General features: G+C 41.6%; 1 protein-coding gene across 1 annotated transcript in view; it reads left to right on the top strand.

Moving 5' to 3' along the window:
• The first annotated feature begins 7,446 nt into the window (after positions 1 to 7,446).
• The window catches only part of LOC148354954 (cadherin-2-like), an 87,858-nt gene continuing 73,144 nt past the window's right edge, over positions 7,447 to 22,160 (top strand). The window contains exons 1-2 of the mRNA XM_088348936.1: positions 7,447 to 7,586; positions 11,895 to 12,003. Coding sequence (XP_088205062.1) covers positions 7,539 to 7,586; positions 11,895 to 12,003 — 157 coding nt within the window. The 5' untranslated portion in view covers positions 7,447 to 7,538. The remainder of the gene's footprint in view (positions 7,587 to 11,894; positions 12,004 to 22,160) is intronic.

Below are 22,160 nucleotides of genomic sequence, written 5' to 3' on the forward strand. Positions count from 1 at the left end.
GGTAAACGATACATTTTAATAGTTTATTTCCTAACAGTACTCAACAGAACTGTTTTCATTACCTCTTCTTTCTTTGTCAGAAAACCTCGTGGATTGCCGGATGTTGGTTCGAGCATGAGGCACACAGCACAGGTTCACATCCAATAAATCCACAACTGCAGTTTTCCATACATAAGCCAAATTTATAAACACCGAGTTCATACCATTCAGGTTGTCAGCCACTGGTCGAGCAGATATTTCTGTTTATGAATCCTGAGCTAATTGTGATCGAGGAGAGGAACGACTAAGTCAGTAGGTGGAAGTCGAAGCGGCGCCCGTTGCTGCCGACTTGGCAGCTGCCGTCTTTTAATTATGAGACGTGTGCGTCCCTCAATCTGCCGCCTGGCGACCACTCACTCATTCGGTCTCTTCTTTGCCTTGCAAGCATGCCGTAAACCGTTGCCAATTTGCTAAGTGACACCTGCCAATTTCTTGAGGAACATAATATAAAGCAGTGTTTTTCAACTAGTGGGTCACCACACGCAATTGGGTCACGAGTCTTTGTTTCGGCAATAATGCTAAGAAGAAAATAAAAGAGGGTCCATTACACCGTAGACGGTGATACCGCTCTGCTTCATATCTTCCTCCTGTTCAGTTGGCACAATCCGGATTGCATTTGAGAGGGACCACATTTCATTTTATTATAATTTTGGGCCTTTTTCTTCCTTTTTCCCATAAACATGGGTTCTAAGAAAGTTAGTGAAATGGACAAGAAAATATATTGACATCAATTCTGTAAGTGTTGAAGCAAATGAATGTGAAATATGAAAATGTTTACGAGTGTGTGCCACAAATTGCAACTTAAAGCTACAGTAAATACTTTAAAAATGCTTTATTTTTATATATATTTTTTTATACCGGTATCTTAAAGTTGTTTGAAATGTCCTTAAAAGCTAAGTGGTTAGCATGTCTGTGGCACAGTTTTGAGGTCATGGGTTAAAATCCAGCTACCAACTTTCCTGTGCGGAGTTTGCATGTTCTACCTGTGCTTGCGTGGGTTTCCTGCAGGCACTCCGGTTTCCTCCCACATTCCAAAAGCATACATGTCAGGTAAATTGACCGGACCAAATTGACCAGTCCAAATTGTCCCTAGGTGCGAACGAGCGAGTGAGTTGTCTGTCATTGTGTGCCCTGCAACCGGCTGCCAACTGGTTCAGGGTATCCCCTTCGCACTGCCCTAAGATGGCTGGGATTGGCTCCAGCACCCCCATGACCCTACTGAGGATAAGCGGTGCAGTTAATGGATGGATTTTCCCTATTAAGTATGTGTTAACAATGCCCAACTGTGTTCAAATAGCCCTTATGCTTTATTTTCCACTGTGCCTATCTGCATTGATCTTAATTTTATCAAAGCTGTTCGAGCCAGAACACATCATGTTTGAGGAACGGGGTGTGTGAGGTGTGCTGAAAAGTGACGTCAAGCAAGTTCCCACAGCTTTTTTTTTAATTAATTCGATTTGTCAGTGTAGAATGAAAACAGTGAAAGCAAGAAAAGGTGTGCATCTAGTAAAGTCCAAACACAACCCCTCCCAAAAGGTTTATTCAGGCTTGAGTACGAAACTCACGTGCATGCACCCCAACTGGTAATACGGTCATGACATATAGGCCAGGAGATTAGCAAAGAATAACAAAGTTCCAAATTCTGTACAGCTCATTTAAGCTTTATTTTCTACATAACGATGGTTTTTGTTTGTGTACATGTTTTATTATAAATTTGGTTACGTATTTATTTTAGCATTTGGCTATTTTAAAGCAGTTTTAAGGGTTCTTCTTACATGTATGCAGGCTTATTGTCACGGTTCCCATGGCGCCCAATTGGCCCCGCCCGAGTGCTGCCAGCTAGTTTGTTCTGTTTAATTTCGATATCCAGTTTTAATATCAATCCTGTCTGTCTCGTCCTGTCCGGTATCGCTCCATCTGTCCGATATCTGCTAAAGCAATTGGTATCAATCTTGTCTGCCTCTGGCTTCCTGTCATTCCACGCCAGACTTCTGTCTTTCTTCTCTCACCTAACGATCGCCGATTTACTGGCGTTTAATGTTTAACGTGCATGACTGCCCCATTTCCCGTAAAATAAAAGCTCGTGTGAGAAACGTCATGCGTTTGGGTTCTTCTCCTGTTCCAGTTCTTGACACTTATATGCAGGTATATACAGTACTAGAAGTCATTTTGATTTTGCTTGTCATTTTGTTTCTTGAAAGAAGTGAATATATTCTGCTATCTAGGCTTTAAACTGCACAATCCTTTCTATAAATTTGCAAAGTGTAAATGTTTTCTTTATTAGGGCGGCAGTTTGTCAATAGGGTGGGATGGTGGGTCTTCAAGTCAGACCAGTACAGGACCACTGATTTAAAGTGTTGTCTGACAAAAGAAGGATTATGCATTGTTATTTTAAGGCTTTGTGGTGTTTCACTGTTTCCCAACATGGAAGGTCTGGTTTTGAGTGGGCATCCATCTCATGTCTCGTGACAGATTGAAAAAAAAAGGATTTAGTTTTATGTGCAAATGTGATATCCTGCAGGAAAACTTTGATTCACGCGCGGTCGTTAATTCCACCGACTGGCTGGCGGCAATGATGGATGAGACCGTGAGGGCAGGGGGTGGGATGAAAGATGTCCACCGCACTCGAGAGGGCAAAGTCGTCATGGTGACTAACGGCAATACAAACACTACATCCCCATCCTCCCAGTTCCGTCCTTTTCTTTTCCGCCCGGAAAGACTGCTTCCAAACTATCGGTTAAGTCATCAATCTTTTAGTCACTTAGTGAACTCTTGATGCAACTAATCATAATTATGACAATTAGACTGAACTATAGACTTGGCATCCACATTGATCACTTGTCCAGTTGTAATGTCAGTTGGTCATTGAGCCATTCTTATCATTTGTCCTTCCAGTCAATTAGCCGGTTGTGAACAAGTTAGTCAGCCCATTCATTCATTCAGTCAGATTAGAATGTCACTTTGTCAGTCAGACAGTGAGTAAGTTTGTACTTCAGTCAGATAAGCAGCAAGTCATTTTATTTGTCAGTCACGCAGTCTCCTGATTATGTTTTCAAGACGCCTGGAAAATTATGAGCACTGTGTGTCCTATAGAGAAATGAATCCGTCCCTGATGCTCAAGGTGTACCCAATCAAATCCCTGGTTGAAATATATATTTTTTAATATGGAATCTTCCATTTTACAGTGCAGGCGGCTGCCGAATGATGAAAGAAGAGCGTGTCCCACTTCGACGTCTCACATACTCAGTCAGCTCTGAATAAGTAAGCGCTTTCAATCTCACATCTCTTTTTTCAACTTTTTATGTGTTTTTTTCTGTAGATGTTTCTATTTGATGGGTGTGGGTGTCAAGATGGCCCATTTTGTTGCACCACAACACGTTTGCGTGTTCGGGCATGTTTGAAGTAAAAACACGATTATCGACCCGCTCTATCCTTTCGGACAGGAATCTGAAACAGGAATTAACTCACTCTTGGCCTATTTGTTGACTTGGATCTCGACATTAAGGTTCTTAACTTTTTTTCTTGACAGGTTTTTGACCTGTTCCTTTTTCTTGACAGATGTAATGATTGACAAATTAGGCCTGATCCTGGCCAAAATTTGTGTCGGTCTCGGATTCCAGCTAGGGCTTAAGATCTTGCCTGCGCTTGGTTATAAACCTTTTGGTAATTCTCTAATTATGAATTGATTTGCCATTGTCTGGTTCCTTTGTATTAATCTTTGAATGATGGTTTACTTGGTTTTTCATTCTATTTTATACAAACGTTTTGACTGGGTATATACCTTATTCCAGATTTTATTGTAAACCTCCGCTTAACGTTTTTGGGTTAATTTCCTTTTAATTCGGTTCTTGTCTTTAATACTTTTAATCCTTGATCGGATTTCGCCATAGTTCTTTGGTCTTTTCTTGAACAGGTTTTTCTTTCTTGGTGGCTTCTCATGATTCTTGACTTGGCTTTAGGTTTACTTTTTGCCAGGCCTTTTTTGTAGTTCTCACCTTTGTTCATTTGTTCTTGAAAGTATTCTTGGAAAGGGCCTTGATTTGGGTCTTGGCATAGATTTTGACTGGCGCTTTATCGTATACTGGTCTTTTATTCGAGTAGGTTCTTCATCTAAGGCTGGATTTTCTTCTTCTGGGGATTACGGTCAGCGTTCTTGAATGTTTCCTTGACCAATTGTTGACATTTAATCTCTTTGCCTGATTCCCAAACTTGTCATTGCTTTATTTTTGGTGTTGCTGCCATAATTGACCTGATCTGGGACTCTGTTTTTGGCTGTTCTTGACTTTATTCTGACATTCGTCCTTGACTTGGTTGACAATTTGGTTTGATGATGGCTTCCTAGCACGGTCATTGCCCTGGTTGTTGACTCGGATCTTGACAGGGGTTCTGACATTATAAAGCACTGCCGCCCCGAGGTTCTCTATTCCCATGCACTAACACTTCAGGCACATACACCACGCAAATGCATACTAGGCTGCCATTGTGGTCTAATTGGAGTTGACATTGGTGAGCGTTGAGGAGAGCACAAAGTAATCAGGGAAACAGACGAGCGAGCAGAGAAAAAAAACAGAGCATCAAGGATTAGATCAAAGGAAGAGAAGAAGAAGGATATCTGGCCATGCTTCACTTCACATTGTGCTGCTCCTTTTGGTATGTACACCTTGGCCACCTGGTGGCAGTATATTTGGGTGTGTGTGTGTGTGAATTGTCCAGTAACTGCATATGACATGTTTGTGAGTTTGTGTGAGGAGCTAGCAAGCGGTGAAGAAAGCATCGGGGGAGCGAGCAGATGAAGAGGAAAACGCCTGCGGCCAAACACAACAATCTGGGAGAGAAAAGATTACTTAAAAGAGAAAATGAGGGAGGAAGGAAGGAGAATGTAAAAGAAGATAAGGAGGAGAAATAGACAGACTCGCGAAAAAGACGATGAGTTTGTGAGCGCACACACGCTGTGGGACACACATGCACACTCATGGCTACTAACACTTCAGCATTTCACACACACACACCTTTTCTTCGCCTTATTGATGCTGTTGGCCAATTTTTTTCTTTTCGTCTGGTCCAAATCCCCATCCAGCGTTCGCGTGAGCCAAATCACAGCATCACCGTCCCCGTCTTTCTCCTCCTCTTCCTCCTCCCATCACACTTTCAAAGCTGTTCTTTGTATTCTGTCGCCGCGTCCCAAATCCGACATTTTACTTCATCTTTTTTCCTCTTTTTTTGAAGCAGCCAGAATCTCCTGCAGCTCTCCCGATGTCCTCAATCATCACGCATGTATGCTTTGAAAAGTGCACTCATGGCGGTTTAGCCTCTATGTGCCAGTGTAAAAAGAAGTTAAGAGCTGATTATAATGACGATGGAAATGGTTATTGAGATTTGAGAAAATGCATCTTCGAGGCATCACATAAGGGTCAAAATGTAGCTGCCGTCAGTACGTTACCTCTGTAATGTCGCCACAGAAATCTGACCGAATGCAGCCCACGATGCTTCTCATCAAGTTTCAATGAAAGCATCTCCTTCACCTCTGTGATCTGGACAGAAAACTTTTGGCATTTCTTCCGACTCTGTGCTTCAATTTATTTTTTGAGGAGAAAAGTATTGATTTCAAAATGTGTACAGTAGCCTTGCATTCAAGCTCACATTCTTCAACGACACACTGCATTTCACTACAATTTGTTACAGAGTGGTAAAGTGATAAACTGTGTTATAGTGGGGTACACCTTGCTACATTCCGCAGAATGCCAAACAATTTGCTGCAATAAATGACGTAAGCTATAATATGCAGTGCTTCAGTATTTGTAGCTATTTGGGATAATAAATGATAGAAGAGGATAATTTGAGAAATGTCACACAAGCACCCCGTTTATTGATCTTTTTACTGCATTTTTACCACAGAAAGGTTCACCAAATCTCATCTCATCTCATCTCATCAGCTGCACCGCTTATCCTCAGTAGGGTCGCGGGGGTGCTGGAGCCCATCCCAGCAATCATCGGGCAGTGGGCAGGGGACACCCTGAACTGGTTGCCAGCCAATCGCAGGGCACACGGGGACAGACAACTCACTTGCTCATTCACACATAGGGACAATTTCGACCGGCCAATTCACCTGAAATGCATGTTTTTGGAATGTGGGAGGAAACCGGAGTGCCCGGAGGAAACCCACGCAAGCACGGGGAGAACATACAAACTCCGCACAGGAAGTCTGGAGCTGGATTTGAACCCACACAGGAGGTTCCCATGACATGAACTGTGCCGCACATGTGCTAACCACTGCGCTGCCGTGCTGCCCCTGTTCACCAAATCATAAGGCACAAAACATAGTATTTTTTCATATATGTTTTTACGAGCATAATGGCCCGTTGTTGTGTTGTCTGGCATTCTATTTGGGCAAGGTTGTTGGAGCCATGGTCTGTGAAAAAACACTGGGGAGCAACCAGGGAGCGTTTGTCGGTCATAAGCAGCGTCTGACGGAATGGCAGTTCCGTGACAGGTAGGCAGAATCGATACAGCTTCGCGGGCAGATCGATGGCCAGGGCAGGAGAGTAGATCGTAAACGTGGCACAGAAACAGGTCGAAACAGGAGGCAGGCAGGAATCAAGCAGGAGAAGTCTTTGGTACTGGTAATCTGGCGAAACACACAGAGAGACACAAGTACGGTCTGACACTCCCCTCTGGGTGCTGACAGCTTAAGAGGGGAGTGCCGGCCGATCAGAGAGCGCGGTCCTGCGCGCCAAACGATTGCCCCAGGTGTCTTCCTTTTGGCAATCATGACAGGAGAAAACAGAAAGTTGTAAATAAACGCAAAAAAGCACGACGAGGAAAACCACTTTCGGTCTATCTGATGATAAATCAAACATTGCGTATACTAGCTGTATATATTTCAGGACGAAATATATTATTTTCTCCATTCTCCTTTTCTCTCTTTTGTATCTTGTACCATATGTCAACTCTATCACTTGTGGCCCGCTGGCAAGATTTTGCTGATCTCGGCACCGCAAACCCGCCGGGTCCGATTCGTGTTGCATACAGTACTTTGCAATTATTGTTGGCTGTGTTTTTTTACGATAAATACAGTAGTACACCGTAAAACTTTATGTTGTATTGCCAATCTTATCCACCGTATTCTGCACTATGTAAGGCACATCAGTTGAGAAGTTGCTCTTTAAAATTTCTGACTACTCTGGGGTTTTTCGGTTCACCTTACAGTCCGAAAAATACGGAACATAATCGAGAAAAAAATATGCATATTTAAAATTTAAATTGGTAACTATCAACCTTGCATGACGGTGGGAAAAAACTTCTGTTTGTGTTCCTTATTCTGAGCAGTAGGGGGCGCGAGAGTGGGGCGTATGAAGGAGGCGGAGAAAGAGGAGGAGGATGGAATAGGCATGCGGGCGCTCACTCGGTGGGTGTCTGGCTCGTCTGCTGAGCGCAAAAGCTCACAGTGCAGGCGAGGAGGGCGGCCGGAGGGACGCAGGATCCCGAGAAACAAGCTCGACATGTGGCCAATGTGGATCTGTTGGACGCTCTTGGCGGCGCTGCTGCAGGTACGCACGCGGATTTGAGCACACAGATAGGACGTCTGCATCCTTTTTGGTGATAGTACAGTGTGACGGTGATGAGGCTGATCTGAGAGCAGCTTAGCATGATATGATGTTTAGGGTACTGTACAGTAAGATGAGTGAATGGCTGCTGGCTGCTGATATGAGAGCGTGATGATGTGGATGTTGCCATGGTGATCCTGTCATTTATTTGACATGCCATTGTTTTATTGTTTGCACTGAGGCTGAGGGTGGGATCGCATCACATACTGATGACCACACACACGCAAGCACACAGATACTTTGCTCACGTTGCATAATGACGCTGATTAATTTAGGTTCTACTTGGACTGTTTTTTTGTTCTGCACTAATTTAGTAATTCGATACTATATATATGTATATATGTGTTTTTTTTTCATGTATATTTAATCCATCTATCTACCCATTCTATTTTGACCAGCATTAATTAACCAATAATGTGGAATACTTATGTTTAGCTGGATAACTCACCGCATTTGTTCTAGTTATAATTGGTAGTTCTGTCCACACTGGTCAGTCGACAGTCCACCAACTACAAATGAGAGCTGAAACCAACAACTATTTTAATAGTCAACTGGTCACCGACTATTAAAGTAATAAGTCGAATAATTGGATAATTATTCAATTTTTCTTAAAGCATACAGTTGATTTAATTATGTCGCAAACGATAATTAACACAGGAAAAATGGATACAATGATAAATACATATTTTGTTGAACATACAGCCAATTCATAAAAATTTAAATAATAATTCCCCAAAACCAACTAGGCACAGTGCTCGGTCAGTAAAGATGTAAATCCACAAATAAAACCCCTGCCCCTTTTTGTTAGGGAAAGGCAAATCGATAATACATTAAAATCGAGTAACCATTTTTTTATCCCTGTAAACCAGGGGTCGAAAACTCAAAGAGCTGTAAAAGCAAATTTTTTGATGATTTATGTTTTGAAAAAGAGCCATACCATATATTTTAAGACAAAATTCAACAAAACCGGCAAACCTACCCTTTTGCGATGCTAAATCCAAGTTTTTGGCTTAAGTGGAGGCAAATCAGTGGCTGTACTACACTACTCCCTCAGCTAATTTTTTTAATGTGGGACGTTAGATGATTTGATAACATTGATGAAATAAGAATAATGACAGAGCCTAATGCCCAGTTCAACTCATATACCACATTGAACTTGTCCCGCAGTTACTTAAGATCATTGAAGCTCATTTTGACCTTCATTTTTTTTCCATAAATATTGGTTTCAAGACAAGGTGCGAGCAGAGTTCTTTTGTCAACATGCCACAAAATACAAAAGAAAATTGTTTGGATATATTTCCCTTTCGCGCGATGAGCGTGTGCAAGAGAGGGGCGCGTGCTATGCGTGCAGAGATCCGCCCACCCCTCCTACTGAACAAATCAAATTACTCTGGGGCTTGGCTCTGTGTTTGGGTGTTTATAGTTTGTTCTGTGGCTTACCATCATGAAGTCTCTCAGCAGTGAATATACAATTAAGCTTGCATATAAAGGATTCCCTGGAGAAGCACAGCCAAAACAGGGTTTCTTGGTGTGACACCTTGACTGTAAACTTTAATTTAGACTGTGCCCTAAATGTACTGGACAAAGCCAAACCAGTAGTGGTTTGGCTTTGTATGTGCCTGACTAGGCTTCGCCAGTAACATGATCAAAATGACTCAAAGAAAATTTGCAGAAGTAACATTTTACATGTGAGACATATGTACTAATGAAAATACACATAGGTTCTTGACCCCTGCTTGAACCAAGAACAGGCTCATGAGCAGCAGTAGAATAGCAAATAAAATAAATTTTACTGGCATCTTGTGAATTATATTCACTGCAAAGTTTGTTAAAAAAGAGCTCAAAGATTCTGACGTTTGTTCTTTAGACTGCGTGCATTCAATTTCAAACAGTCTGGCATAACCCTATTTCCTAGGGAAATATACACATAGACAATGAATGTAATCAAAACCATATTGGTTTGAATGTTACTTGAATCTTACAGAGGCATGTCAGACTCAGTTTTGTTCAACTGCCTGACTGCTCTCTTTAAATGTTAATGCATCAGAGTGACTGCCATAAGGTGTGCTTTACAAACTTCGCAAGTAATCTTTTAGTTCACTGTGTCTCGATAAAATGCTCCCAAACTTTAGAAGTTTTTGTACGGGTACTTGATGTCACTGCCGTCGTTTCTGTATGCTACCACTGGAGACAGAGACGCTATTGAATCATTATTTTCATAAAACGGATGTCTCTCTTTGTTGAAAAACGTGTCTGGTGACAATATTCCACAATGGAATTAATTATCAATTATTTTTATTATCATTTTTTTTCAAAAAGGTCGACTAACTGTTGCCACCCTACTACAAATCATTTAGCAATCCTAACTAAGAGTACTATTTTCTTAGTGCGGCATGGTAGGTTAACCATAAAAAAAGTTAAGGTAGTCTTGCTTAGGTTTGCTCAGTTTATCTAATCTTCATTCGGGGACCAGGTCCATTCGTCGACTGTCCATCTGCGAGTCGACTTCCCGCTGACATAATCCGGCCATGCTAAATCCAAGTTTTTGGGTTAAGTGGAAGCAAATCAGTGGCCGCAACTACGCTGCCCCCTCACCCGGACACAGACACTTAATCGCCCAACCACCCGCTTGCAAACCCATTAGCGCCGTAACAAGCTGCAACAGATGCTTTACATGCAATCATGTCAGACGAATGGGGAGGGGGAAGGGGGGCTACCACGATCCATGTTGAAAACAACAGGAGACACTAATGATCATCACAATGATCTGACCTCATTAGTTGCGTGCGCAGTTATTATTTCTCCAAGGGGGGCTTTAGTTGCTTCGCATTTGGCTGCTTACTTCCCATAGTGCAACAGCTTCCATTTCCTGACATCACAGGCGTCATTTCTTAACACAACATGAACACAAACACTAAACCAAAAAAAAAAGAAAAAAAAGCATAACCGTGACAAGACTCCTGCTGAGCAGTTAGTTGGTGACAAGCTTAGTTTTTATCCTTATGAGTAGCTAGTTCCCATGGTGGTTAATGGTTCAATGTACATAAAAAGGTAATTGGTTGGTTGATTGTTTTTGTTGTTGTGTTTTTGGACGGTTGGTTAGTTGGTTGGTTGGTTGGTTGTTTGGTTGCTTTGGTTGGTTAATTGGTGGTCAGTTGCTCGGTTGGTCAGTCGGTTAATTGTTTTGGGGGTTGGCGCAACAGGTGTGTTGGCCACAGGGGTATAGGCCAGAATGATTTATGTAAAATAATTTTGAAAGCAAGGTTAATTAGTTGCATTAGTTGTTAATGGTTGAATATACATATAAATGTAATTGTTTGTTTTTTTGGTTGTTTTTTGGGGTTCGTTGGTTGGCTGTTTGGTTAAACGGTTGAACAGTTAATTGTTAGTTTTTTGGGTGGACAATATGTGGGTTGGCAGCAGTTGTATTGGTCGGAATGGTCTATGTAGACATTGTTTTGAGAGCAAAGTTAGTTGAATTGCATTAGCTTTGGCTGTTAATAATTGAACGTACATATGAATGTCATTGGGTCGGTTGCTTGGTTAGTTTATTAGTTGTTTTTTTTTAGTTGGCGCAAAGGTTGGGTAGAAATTGTTTAGATTGTTTCAAGAGCAAGGTTAGTTGCATTGGCTCTTAATTGTTGAATGCACATACAAACGTAATTGGTTGGTTGTTTTTCTTGGTTGTTTTTTGGTCAGCTCATTAGATGGGTTGGCAACAGTGGTATTGGTCAAAACGGTCTGAGTAGAACTTGTTTTGAAAGTGAGATTAGTTAATTGCATTGGCGGATATTGGTTTAATGTGCATCAATAGGTAATTGGTTTGTTGGTTATGTATTGTTCTGGTTATGTTGAAGGGTTGGTTTGTTGGCTGGCTGGCTGGTTGGTTGGTTGGTTGGTTGGTTGGTTGGTTGGTTGGTTGGTTGGTTGGTTAAATTGGTTAATTGCTCTGGTGGTAAATTCTTTTGCTGAATTGTTGTAATTGGTTTGTTGGTGTTCGGGTGACTGTCCGGTCAATTAATGGCCGCTTTGGTGGTTCGTTTTGAAGTTTTTATTGAAAAATTCACAATGGTTTTGTGTTGTTTGTTTTTTAATTAGGAATTAAGCAAATTGTCTTATTCTTGGCTATTTTTTGTGGAAAATGGAATGCAAATGGGGGAGCATTGACTTAAAGTCAAGAGAGCAGTTAAAGTCTTCCATGTTTTTTTTTTCTTGTTATTTCATTGCAAGCCTGTTTTCTGCTTCACACAGGTGTCGGTCCTGGGCGGGCCGCCTTCAGCATGCGTGAGAGGCTTCTCGCAGGAGGAATACACGGTGGAGATTCCGCATGAGCTGGAACAGGGACAGGCTATCGTCAACGGTCAGTGCCGCACATGCACGTAGGGACGCGCACACATACACAGATGGAGTAATAATCCCTCTCTGGTAGTTGGGGGTTGTTTAAGAGTAATGCTGCCGTTTTAGCCACAATGGAGATTGAAAGGAGGGTGCAGTTGGGTGGGGCATTTGGGTCTGATGTGGGCTTTTGCAAAGACTGAGAGTGGGGCTGGATTAGGTGCAATCGCTCAGCAGCCCACATATACACAGACACGCACGCATTTTGGATGTCTGTGATCACACACACGTGCACATCCCGAACGTACTGCATACCCATGCATACACACACACACACACACACACACACACACACACACACACACACACACACACACACACACACATGCATTTCTGCTTTCCACATTGGAGGTTTTGTGCACTCTTCTCCATTGTGTGGTATTTGAATGTGCGGACAAAACAAGTTCAAAGGTCAGCAGTTTATTGACTTGTCAAAAACACCTTATTTAGTTGTGTATAAGTCGCTTTTTTTACCCAAAAAAAGGACTCAAAAATGTAGGTGTGTGTTATACATGAGTTTTAGCCATATTTATTCAATCATTAATTAAACCTGGGTTGCGGTGGTAAGACCACTAGTGATATAGATGACATGAACAGACATTAGACTGTCTGTCTCACGCTGACCGTCGTAAATCTGGTTTAATTCTCTTCGAATCCAACCGCAAAGTTTGAGCTGAAAATAAGTGAAACAAAATGTTATATCGATTTTCAATCAAAAATGGGGGGTGTGGGTAAAACACGGATACATACAGTAATTTCCTCAGGCTGGGCAGTTGACAATTGTAGGAATCCATACACGGATTATACAGGGAAATAGTTCAAGGCTCAATGTATGTATGTCATGATGCTTGAGCCTCAAGCACATTATCTGCATTCTATTGTATCACAAGGTATTTTTATTGGTATTGGTTTCGCCTACTTCACGGATTTACATCGTGTTGGGTTCTGCATTCTTACTGGCTTAACAGGCTCCCCGCTTAATATTTGATGCTACAGTAATTATTTGTTAAAATGAACAGAAAAATGTTTGTACTGTACTTTTGTTTTAAACAAATAATTGAGCCTGTCAAAAGGGTTTGTCCTTTGGTTTCAGTAAATTACTTTAATGATAATTGTGATAATAAAAAAAAAAAGTTTCTACTTTGGCCCATCACAGGTCCCCGTATAGAATATAACAAAAGGATAAACGAGGAATTACGAGTTAATTATGGTTACATTTTTGTCCTATTTTGTATTTTATATAAATTATCCATCCATCAGTTATCTGCACCGCTTATCCTCAGTAGGGTCGCGGGGGTGCTGGAGCCCATCCCAGCTATTTTCGGGCAACGGACACCCTGAACTGGTTACCAGCCAGTCACAGGGCTAATATGAATTATATGTAAAATAATATAAAATAGCTTGCTTTGAAATGTGATAATATCCCCAGATTAGACATTCGTGTAATATTTCCTATCTGCCTGCCTGCCTGCCTGCCCTTCCTTACTTTACTCACCTTTTTGTCACGACCAGAACCGAATCAGGACCCAAATGCGTAGCGTATACCACAAGTGTTTTGATAGAAAGAGGAAGGGCAGCCAGCGCCCGCGATCCGGTGCTCGCTGCACGCGGGAAGCAGGCCGCTCATGCAATCGGATTGTGATCCGAATACGGTAGTGGATCTTCTGTAGCGGGAGATGGCTGTGTCAAGGACGGAAAAAGCAGCTTGATGGCCGGGACAGGAGAGCAAAAACGTGGTCAGGATTAAAAAACGGGTCATAAGCCAGCACTGGAGACCAGACGTAGTCCAAATCAAAAAACTGGTCGGAGCCGGAGACAAACAGGGAGATCAAGAATGGACGGGTGGAAAAACAGGTGCAAAAACGGGACATGCGGGAGTCAGGGACAAAATGCTTGCCTTGTCACAACAGAGGTTCGCTGACAGACTGACAACAGGCGAGTGAAAGGACTGGGCTCAAAAAGGACAGGGAATCAATCAGGTAGCTCACAGCGGCTGGCGCCAAACGAGCAGCCGCAGGTGATCAGGCATCATGACACTATTTGCATATTTACTTATTAAAAGAGCATTTTAAAGTAGTGTGCAGTCTCCCCTGAATGTCCCAAGCTCCTTTTTGGACATCAGACGTGTGGCTGCCATTCATCTTCCAACATTTACTTGGTGAAAAATACATGAAAACGTTACTGTGCGTGCGTAGCAGTGTGGGTGTATGTTGCCCGCACTTGATCACAGGCATGCAAATATTTGGCCACAACTCAGCAACAGGATTTAAAAGGAGTTTAAAAAAAGTACAGCTTATGCGCAGTGGCGGCAGCTTAAGTTTAAGATTGAAGGGACTTAAATATTTACATTTCATTCCCGGCATGAAAGCAGGGACTGTTTGTTTGCTCCAGAAGAGATTACCTTAAAAAAACAAAAAAACAAGTTTACAAGAAGGAAAAATGATGTGGATGTTTTCACTATATACCTCTATTTTGAACCTAACATCTCCATTGACTGCCGAACAAGGTTTCAAAGTAATGTTTCAAGTCAGAGATATCAAGTTCATACAAAGAATGGGCAGGGTATGAGTTGGATTGGACCAGACATCATTTTTTCAAACCAACATGAAACTAAATTTTTTTTGTTGTCACTTTTACCAATACCACTCATGGATCTTATTAGTTGGAGGTAAGATCGAGCCTAAAAATTCCAGCTCAACCCAGCTGGTTTTAAAGTCTGACCCAGCCTGAGCCTGACCAATTAACTCAATTTAAGGGACCGAGACAGAAGAAAACCCAAATATCGGTATTTCATTTAAGAGGACTAGGCCAGGCTTCTCTCTTGTTGACTTTTTAAAAATATTCCATCCATCATTGTTGTCAGAACCAGCACAAATGGTAGACCCAGTCGCGTAACGTTTACTCTCAAGTTTATTGAAATATAGAGGACAGTCAGGGCCAACGATCCGGTGTTTGCTGGGCGCGGGAAGCAAGCCGCTCACGGGATCGGAGCGTGTTCCGAATGCGTAAGTGGATCATCCGGAGCGTGAGATCGTAGCGTACTTGGACGGAAAAACAGGTCGTTAGCCGGGACGGGAGATCAGAACGTGGTCGGGGTCAAAAAATGGGTCGTTAGCCGGGACGGGAGATCGAAACGTGGTCGGGGTCGAAATACGGGTCGTAACAGGAGACAAACGGGGAAATCAGGAACGGACAAGTGGAAAATGGGTGACAAAACAGGACAGACGGGAGTCAGAGTCAAAAATGCTTGCCTTGTGAAAACAGGTCCGCTGACGGACTGACACCAGGCGAGTGAAAGGCCAGAGCTTAAGTATAACGGGGAACCAATCAGGAAGCCAGGAGCGGCTGGGGCCAAACGAGCGGGCACAGTTGAAATTCATGAGTAATCATAACATTGGTTCTTGGTTTCTTTTTCTTTGTGTTATGCGATGAGGGATCCGCCCAACGGATTCAGTCTACCTCTTTTGCCTCCCCTTACTTGAATTGTCATGTTGCCTTTATTGACAGTATATATTTTTTCTTATCATTTGTGGTCACTGTGGCTCAAATGTATAACAGGTTATTCATTTAGGTTAGTAATCTTATTATAATGTTGTGACTTACTATATTTGTAACCTGATTTTCAAGTTTTTCTAAAATTCTGTCTTGGTTTTCCAGAAAAAAAACATGTAAACAATAAACAAAATTAGCAAAAATGTGGTCATTAATTCATCTGTATTTTGTGTTTTTTCTATATTTTTGTTATTTTAATTTTGTCTTTTCTATAAAAATAACAAAACTATGACTTATGCACAAAAAAATCTACCAGTGGAACACATTTGACTTAATTTGTTTTATGTAAAATAAGAAATTCACAATTTAAATAAGCTAAATGAGCAATGCAATGTTTTTATAGAAAGATAAAATTATACATTTTTCTGCGGCACAATGGTTGAATAGCATTATTCTACAATACGCACTGATACACAGTAGAAATACTTCAGGTACTTTGACCAAAAACAATTCAAATCAATGCACACACGTCACACAAAAAATATATATCTTTTTTAACTTTCTATCTGACAAAGATGTTGATTCTGTTAGTCTGGGAGTCGGCAACAAATCGCTCTTTGGCACTTCCTAGTGGCACCCTGGGTTAGGGTGAGGGTTAGGGTTAGGGTGTATTCAGTATTTATCGAAAGGATATGACTTAGGTGTAGACTTATATAAAGCTTAACATTTTTTTGCAGCTCCAAACATTTTTTGGGGGTCCAATATGGCTCTTTCAGCATTTTGGCATGCCAACCCCTGTGTTAGTCTAATACTTTCAAATAAGGACAATGTTTTGACTCTGTATTAAGGTCAGGATTTTTGGTAAGTGTGATGTTAAAATGTATGCTTTTAGATGATGGTTGGGAATTTGCTCTTCAAAATAGTACTGTTTCTAGTGTGAGATTTGAACTGATGGTTTTGAGTCTGCGGCAGCCCTATCCTCCACCGCTCGTTATTCGACCTCAACGAGGAAAAACAATAGAAGCTGCAGAAACAAACCAATACTTTTACTTGGAAGCATCTCCCCCCTTTTTTGAGAACACAAAAAAGACTGAAAACATTGATCGCCGGTAACTCAGACAGAATGTCAAGAGGAAGCTTCTGCTTTACTTTTTGCCGGAAATCCAAATTGATTTGAAACTTCGGACTGAGAAAATCAGGGAAATACTCTTAGCTCTGCCACAAACAGGTCAAGAAGTTACTTGGGATAAATGAGACCGAGGAAAAGTCTCAATAACACAAAGCCGAGCGTGTGCGCGGTTTGTGTGTTCGCTTTCCACTTGACTGAGCTTGTCCGGATGAGGCGAAGTGGAACGAGGCGAGAGCGTCTGGAGCAGACACTCCAACAAACCAACAAGAAAACAACAAGAGCAACAGGACTTTACTGGCGGCTACCGTATTATGCTCTACAAGGGTTGATTTTATCCGTGTTCTTCAGAAAAAGTATGCATTTTGGAATTATAGTGTGTTTTTAACAGCAGAAAGTTCCAACACAGTAGTACCTCTGCATACAATTTTGATCACGTAGCTCGAATTGCTTGTGTAATGGGTACATTTTTCCCTGTTATCAAATAATTAGGGCAGCACGGCGGCGCAGTGGTTAGCGTGTGTGCGGCACCGTTCTGAGAGCATGAGATCGAACCTTCCTGTGTGGAGTTTGCATGTTCTCCCCGTGCTTGCATTGGTTTCTTCCGGGCACTCCGGTTTCCACGCACATTCCAAAAACACGCATGTCAGGTTAATCGGCAGGTCCAAATTGTTCCGAGGTGTGAATGAGCGAGTGAGTTGTCTGTCAGCTTTGTGATCAGCACTCACTGCTTCCCAATTGTACTCCTTGGCTCGGTCACTCAGATAAAAACCGTGCTCGTGTTATTTTTACCATGTCTTGCTTTGTTTCAATTGTCAACATTCTCCTTTTTTTAATCAACAACCTTACAAAAACTCGCAAAAAGGAGTTGCAATAAAATGCAATTCAAGAGATGCCATTAAAACAAACCTATTGTAGAAAACAGGTACTCTACAGGTATAACCAAAGGTGCGGAATCAGGAGCCTGATGGCAGGAAGTGCATGTGAAAAGTGAACCAAACTGATGGCAGTGAGCATTGGTCTCTAGTGGTAGCCTTGGGGACTGCTCGTGACCTGGATTTTTCTCCGTAAAGTGAGGAAGATTTAAAAAAGACAAAAAAACTGAATTGTCATGTATAGAATATAAGCTCAGTCAAAGTGAAGCGCTGTGGTTGTATTCTTTGCCTTGGTGAATCACATAAACACAATTCTTGTGTTTTAAAAAAAATGATTTCTGGCTTAGTTTCAATTGTCATCGATATCTTTTTTTTCTCAGACAATTCCTTATTTCCCTGTCTGATACACATGGCTAGGGTCACAAAAAGGAGATTCTATAAAACGGGATCAAAACGAACACCCTGTGAAATACAGGTACGCTACAGGTATAACCAATGGCTCAGGATTAAGGTGCCTGATGGACCGACCTGATGGTGGTTAGCAGTTATAGGCGTTGTGCGGTCTTGAGCAGTCTCTAGTGGTAGCCTATGGGACTGCTAATCAACTAGATTTTCCTTTGGAAAGCGAGGTAGTATTTAATACAAAAACGAAAAAAAAAACAGTAGAGGTGCTCACAGTAGAGGTACCACTTTATTTCACTTCGATCAGGAAGTAAGTATACCATATGTCTTTACCGTTATCCATCAATTTTCCAGTTATGACTTAATATTGTCCCTCAGGCTAGAACGGATCCCTCATGAATCACATATTCCGTCATTGATTACTTTGAAACGCAGGCCGTCGATCGTTAACTATCGGCAGGCCACCCAAAGTGGCCGACCAGCCTGCACAGAGAGCGCTCGCGGCGATCTTTGGATCATTCGACCAACCCGCCCGTCGGCTCGCCTTCCTCACGCTGTGAATTATTTAATCGGAGCAGAGCAATCGTGTGTTATTAATGAGAGAACGGCGGTTTGAGGGACCGAACAGACAAACTGATGGATGTTGAGAGGGGGCGATAATGGTAAAAGGAGGTCAAGGGTGATAGCTAACTGAGGAAACAGGAAGTGGAGATAATAAGATGAAGTCAATTGTTCGAAAATGCTTAGTGTTGACTTTCACTAGTTCAGGAAAAACCCTTTTCATCTTAATAATGGTCTTTTTGTGTGTGTGGGTGTTTATTCCTAGAATTGGCAGCGCGAGTCAGCATTTTACTGGATGCAATGGCTTACTTTGTATTTGCTGTATTATTCTACTAAGCAGTGCAGTGGTTATTGTAAAGAAATCGCCTCGTTGTGGAAATGTGTCATTTGTCCATGTGACATTTATTTCCCTCTATGGGTTAAGTTTATAGTTTAGTAGAAGCTCAAAATAAAGAGAAACATCAACAGATTTTGAACTTCCAAGGATAATACGAGAGAGCTTAAGGAAATACAACCTGTTCTAAAACTCCTCACCTGGGCTCTCTCTTTTTATTAAATCTTAGGTTACAAAATCAGATCTGCCCTTAAGGGTGTGGAAATCAAACAACAGCTACATGATTGGCCGATAGTGACAATGATGTAAACACTGCATAATAGTCGAAACAAACAGTAGTGAGGTACTTTAGTCAAAATAAGGAACTGGCATCCTAAGCAAACTCCTTTGCAGGTGTCCACTTTTAAAAACTTGTCAGTTATTTGTTTTTTTGTGACTTAATTTATAGTAACTCTGTATTTTTCTTGTGCAAATCACATGAATACTTGTTAAAGCCCCAATGTGTTATATTTGACCGCAAGAAGACACTGTGTTGTCTGGTACAAGCATGGACCAGTCATACATAGCACAGTGTGGCGGCAGATGCCAGACAAACATGGCGCCGACTTAAGCGGGGATTCCACGGTAAAAAAGCAATACATTTCTCAACTTTTTTTTTCTTGTAAATAAACATTTATGTATTTTTTCCTATTTTCCAAATAAATGTGTTATTTTTTCACTGAATGAAAGTTAATTGTACCACTAGGAGGCACTAAATATTACACACTGCCCCTTTAAAAGGTGCAACCCGAGATCATTTCGACACTTGTATATTGTGCAGTCATGTGTTTTCAAACACAATAGAGATTATTTCATTAGAATTTGTTTCTTTATATTGACCCCTCCCACCCCCCAAAATTTGTTTTTTTTTGCTACTTTTCCCCCTTTTTTCATTTTCTTTGTTTTTGTGTATGTGTTTGTCTTGCTGTCGGTCAACCCTCTCGAGGGATATGACCAGGGTAAAAAATGAATAGATAGATAGATAGATAGATAGATAGATAGATAGACAGACAGACAGACAGACAGACAGACAGACAGACAGACAGACAGACAGACAGACAGACAGACAGACAGACAGACAGACAGACAGACAGACAGACAGATAGATAGATAGATAGATAGATAGATAGATAGATAGATAGATAGATAGATAGATAGATAGATAGATAGATAGATAGATAGATAGATAGATAGATAGATAGATAGATAGATAGATAGATAGATGGATAAATATTGGAAAAGGGGGCATTCCTCACAAAAGGTTACGTCGATGGAAATCAACGGTGCCAAAGGTTTCCCCGCTTGCAGATAAGATGTATTACTTGAATCACAGAAGCAGGATTTTCCATCAAGGAGGGGGAATGCAGATTTGCAGTAGCTAATTTCCAAAACGAGCGGTACATGACGGGATTTGGGGGATCGGGATGGGACGGGCCATTCACTCCCTGTGGATTATTTGGATTATTTCTAGTTGATCATTTATAACTGCTGCTACGAATCGCTTGTGAGAGGAGCAATAACGAAATGAATCTGGTTATAAAAAGGTAGTGAGATAGAAAATCTTTCCAAAAACTGTGATTTACTGTATTCTATTTAGAATATTATTTATTTTATTTTGTATTTATTTTATCAAAAGTAAGATACAAATGGTATCTTATTTTATTTTTTTCTGCTTGGTAAGAGCAATATCCAAATGTTGTCCATATCGTGTACATTACATAGCTGATATGCGGACATTTTTTTACTCTGTTGAATTTTTGATGACATTCTGTTTATTTCTATTATGCACCATGTTGGCTAAGACAAGGGGATGGATGCATGACAGTATTAGTATAACTTGTGTACTGTGCAATAGTAGCCAAGCTTGCAATGCAATTGGTGGTGTCCGTCAGGGACCCGCCCCGTCTCGCAGGCCCTACCCCGGGGGTCACCTCGGCCGGCACGTAGCACCTGGCTTAGAACTGGTGCGGATCAGTGGAACCGCGAGGGCTGGGTGTTGATGTGATTTGATTTCTACCCAGTGCTCTGAATGTCACGGTGAAGAAATTCAAAGAAGTGCGGGTGAAGCGCAAGAGTAACTATGACTACCGAAGTTATTCATTATCTAATCAGTGACCCGCATGAATGGATGAACTGAATGTCCCTACGCACTGTCTAGCAAAACCACAGCCAAGGGAACAGGCTTGGTAGAATCAGCAGGGAAAGTAGACCCTCTTAGCTTAAATCAGGCTCTGAGAGGTGTTAAATAAGTGGGAGAGCGCTGGTGAAATACCACTATTCATATTGTTTCTTTTTCTTACCCAGTGAAGTGGAATGGCGAGAGAGAGCAGGAGAAGGGGGGCTATGGCGGTGGGGTTATGTGTTCGGATACCAACCTATGCTATATTTCAGGGAAGCTGCGTTGTTTTTAAAATTTACGAAATGGACGTGAATTAGTTCATTTTTATGGCTGTTTAAGCCTGCGGCTCAAAATTCAGTGCGGCTTGTACAAAAAAAAGTTGAGTTTTTTTCCTTAAATATACGCATACAACTTTAATTAAGATTTTGTTCCGTAGTTTGGAATGTATGGTATGTGCTAAAAAATTAGCAGGACAGAATAAAATAGCCAGTTAATTTAACGTTGGCACATTAAAAAAATGACACAAATATATATTTGGTGGTGTCGTTCGGGCTGGCTGGACTAAAACGCCCTAAAGCACGTGGCCAGTGGGCCGTAGTTTGCCCCCTCCTGCTCTCGTGTCCAAGTGGCCTAAGTACAACAAGTTCTACTCCGAAGTATTCCGTCACTGAAAGTGTTTTTTGGAAACGCCGTGAAAGACCGAAAAAAAGGGTTTTGGGGAACTGAGTCAGGTTTCAGTTTACGATGCCAGCAAACAAAAACAAAATGTGGGAAGGGAAAGTTGATACAGCTGCCAGGCCAGCGTATTAGTCAGAGGACTGCCCCGTTCAAAAAAGTGAACGTACATTTGTGTGCGTGAGTCACGGCGAGGTCAGCTGCTATTCTGCACTTCCTGTGGCGAGCAACAGGCTCGGCTTTTCTGACCTTGCTTCTTTTCCCATTCATCCGTCCAATGAAGGCAACGAGTGTCCATCAGTGATACGACAATCGCACACGCTCTGGAAAAACCCCACTATTGCAGCCAACACGAAACACACACCCATACACATTAAGCAAAAATGCACTCCCACTTGAGGCTCATTTCTGCTCCCAGTATGATGCAAAAATAGATTTGAGAAATATCAAACATATGACTGTTAATGGAACTTCAGCAAGGAAAGGATCCACTAGAAGG

Source organism: Urocampus carinirostris, chromosome 12, assembly GCF_059441175.1.
Source record: "Urocampus carinirostris isolate Australia breed hairy pipefish chromosome 12, RoL_Ucar_1.0, whole genome shotgun sequence".
Taxonomy (NCBI): domain Eukaryota; kingdom Metazoa; phylum Chordata; class Actinopteri; order Syngnathiformes; family Syngnathidae; genus Urocampus; species Urocampus carinirostris.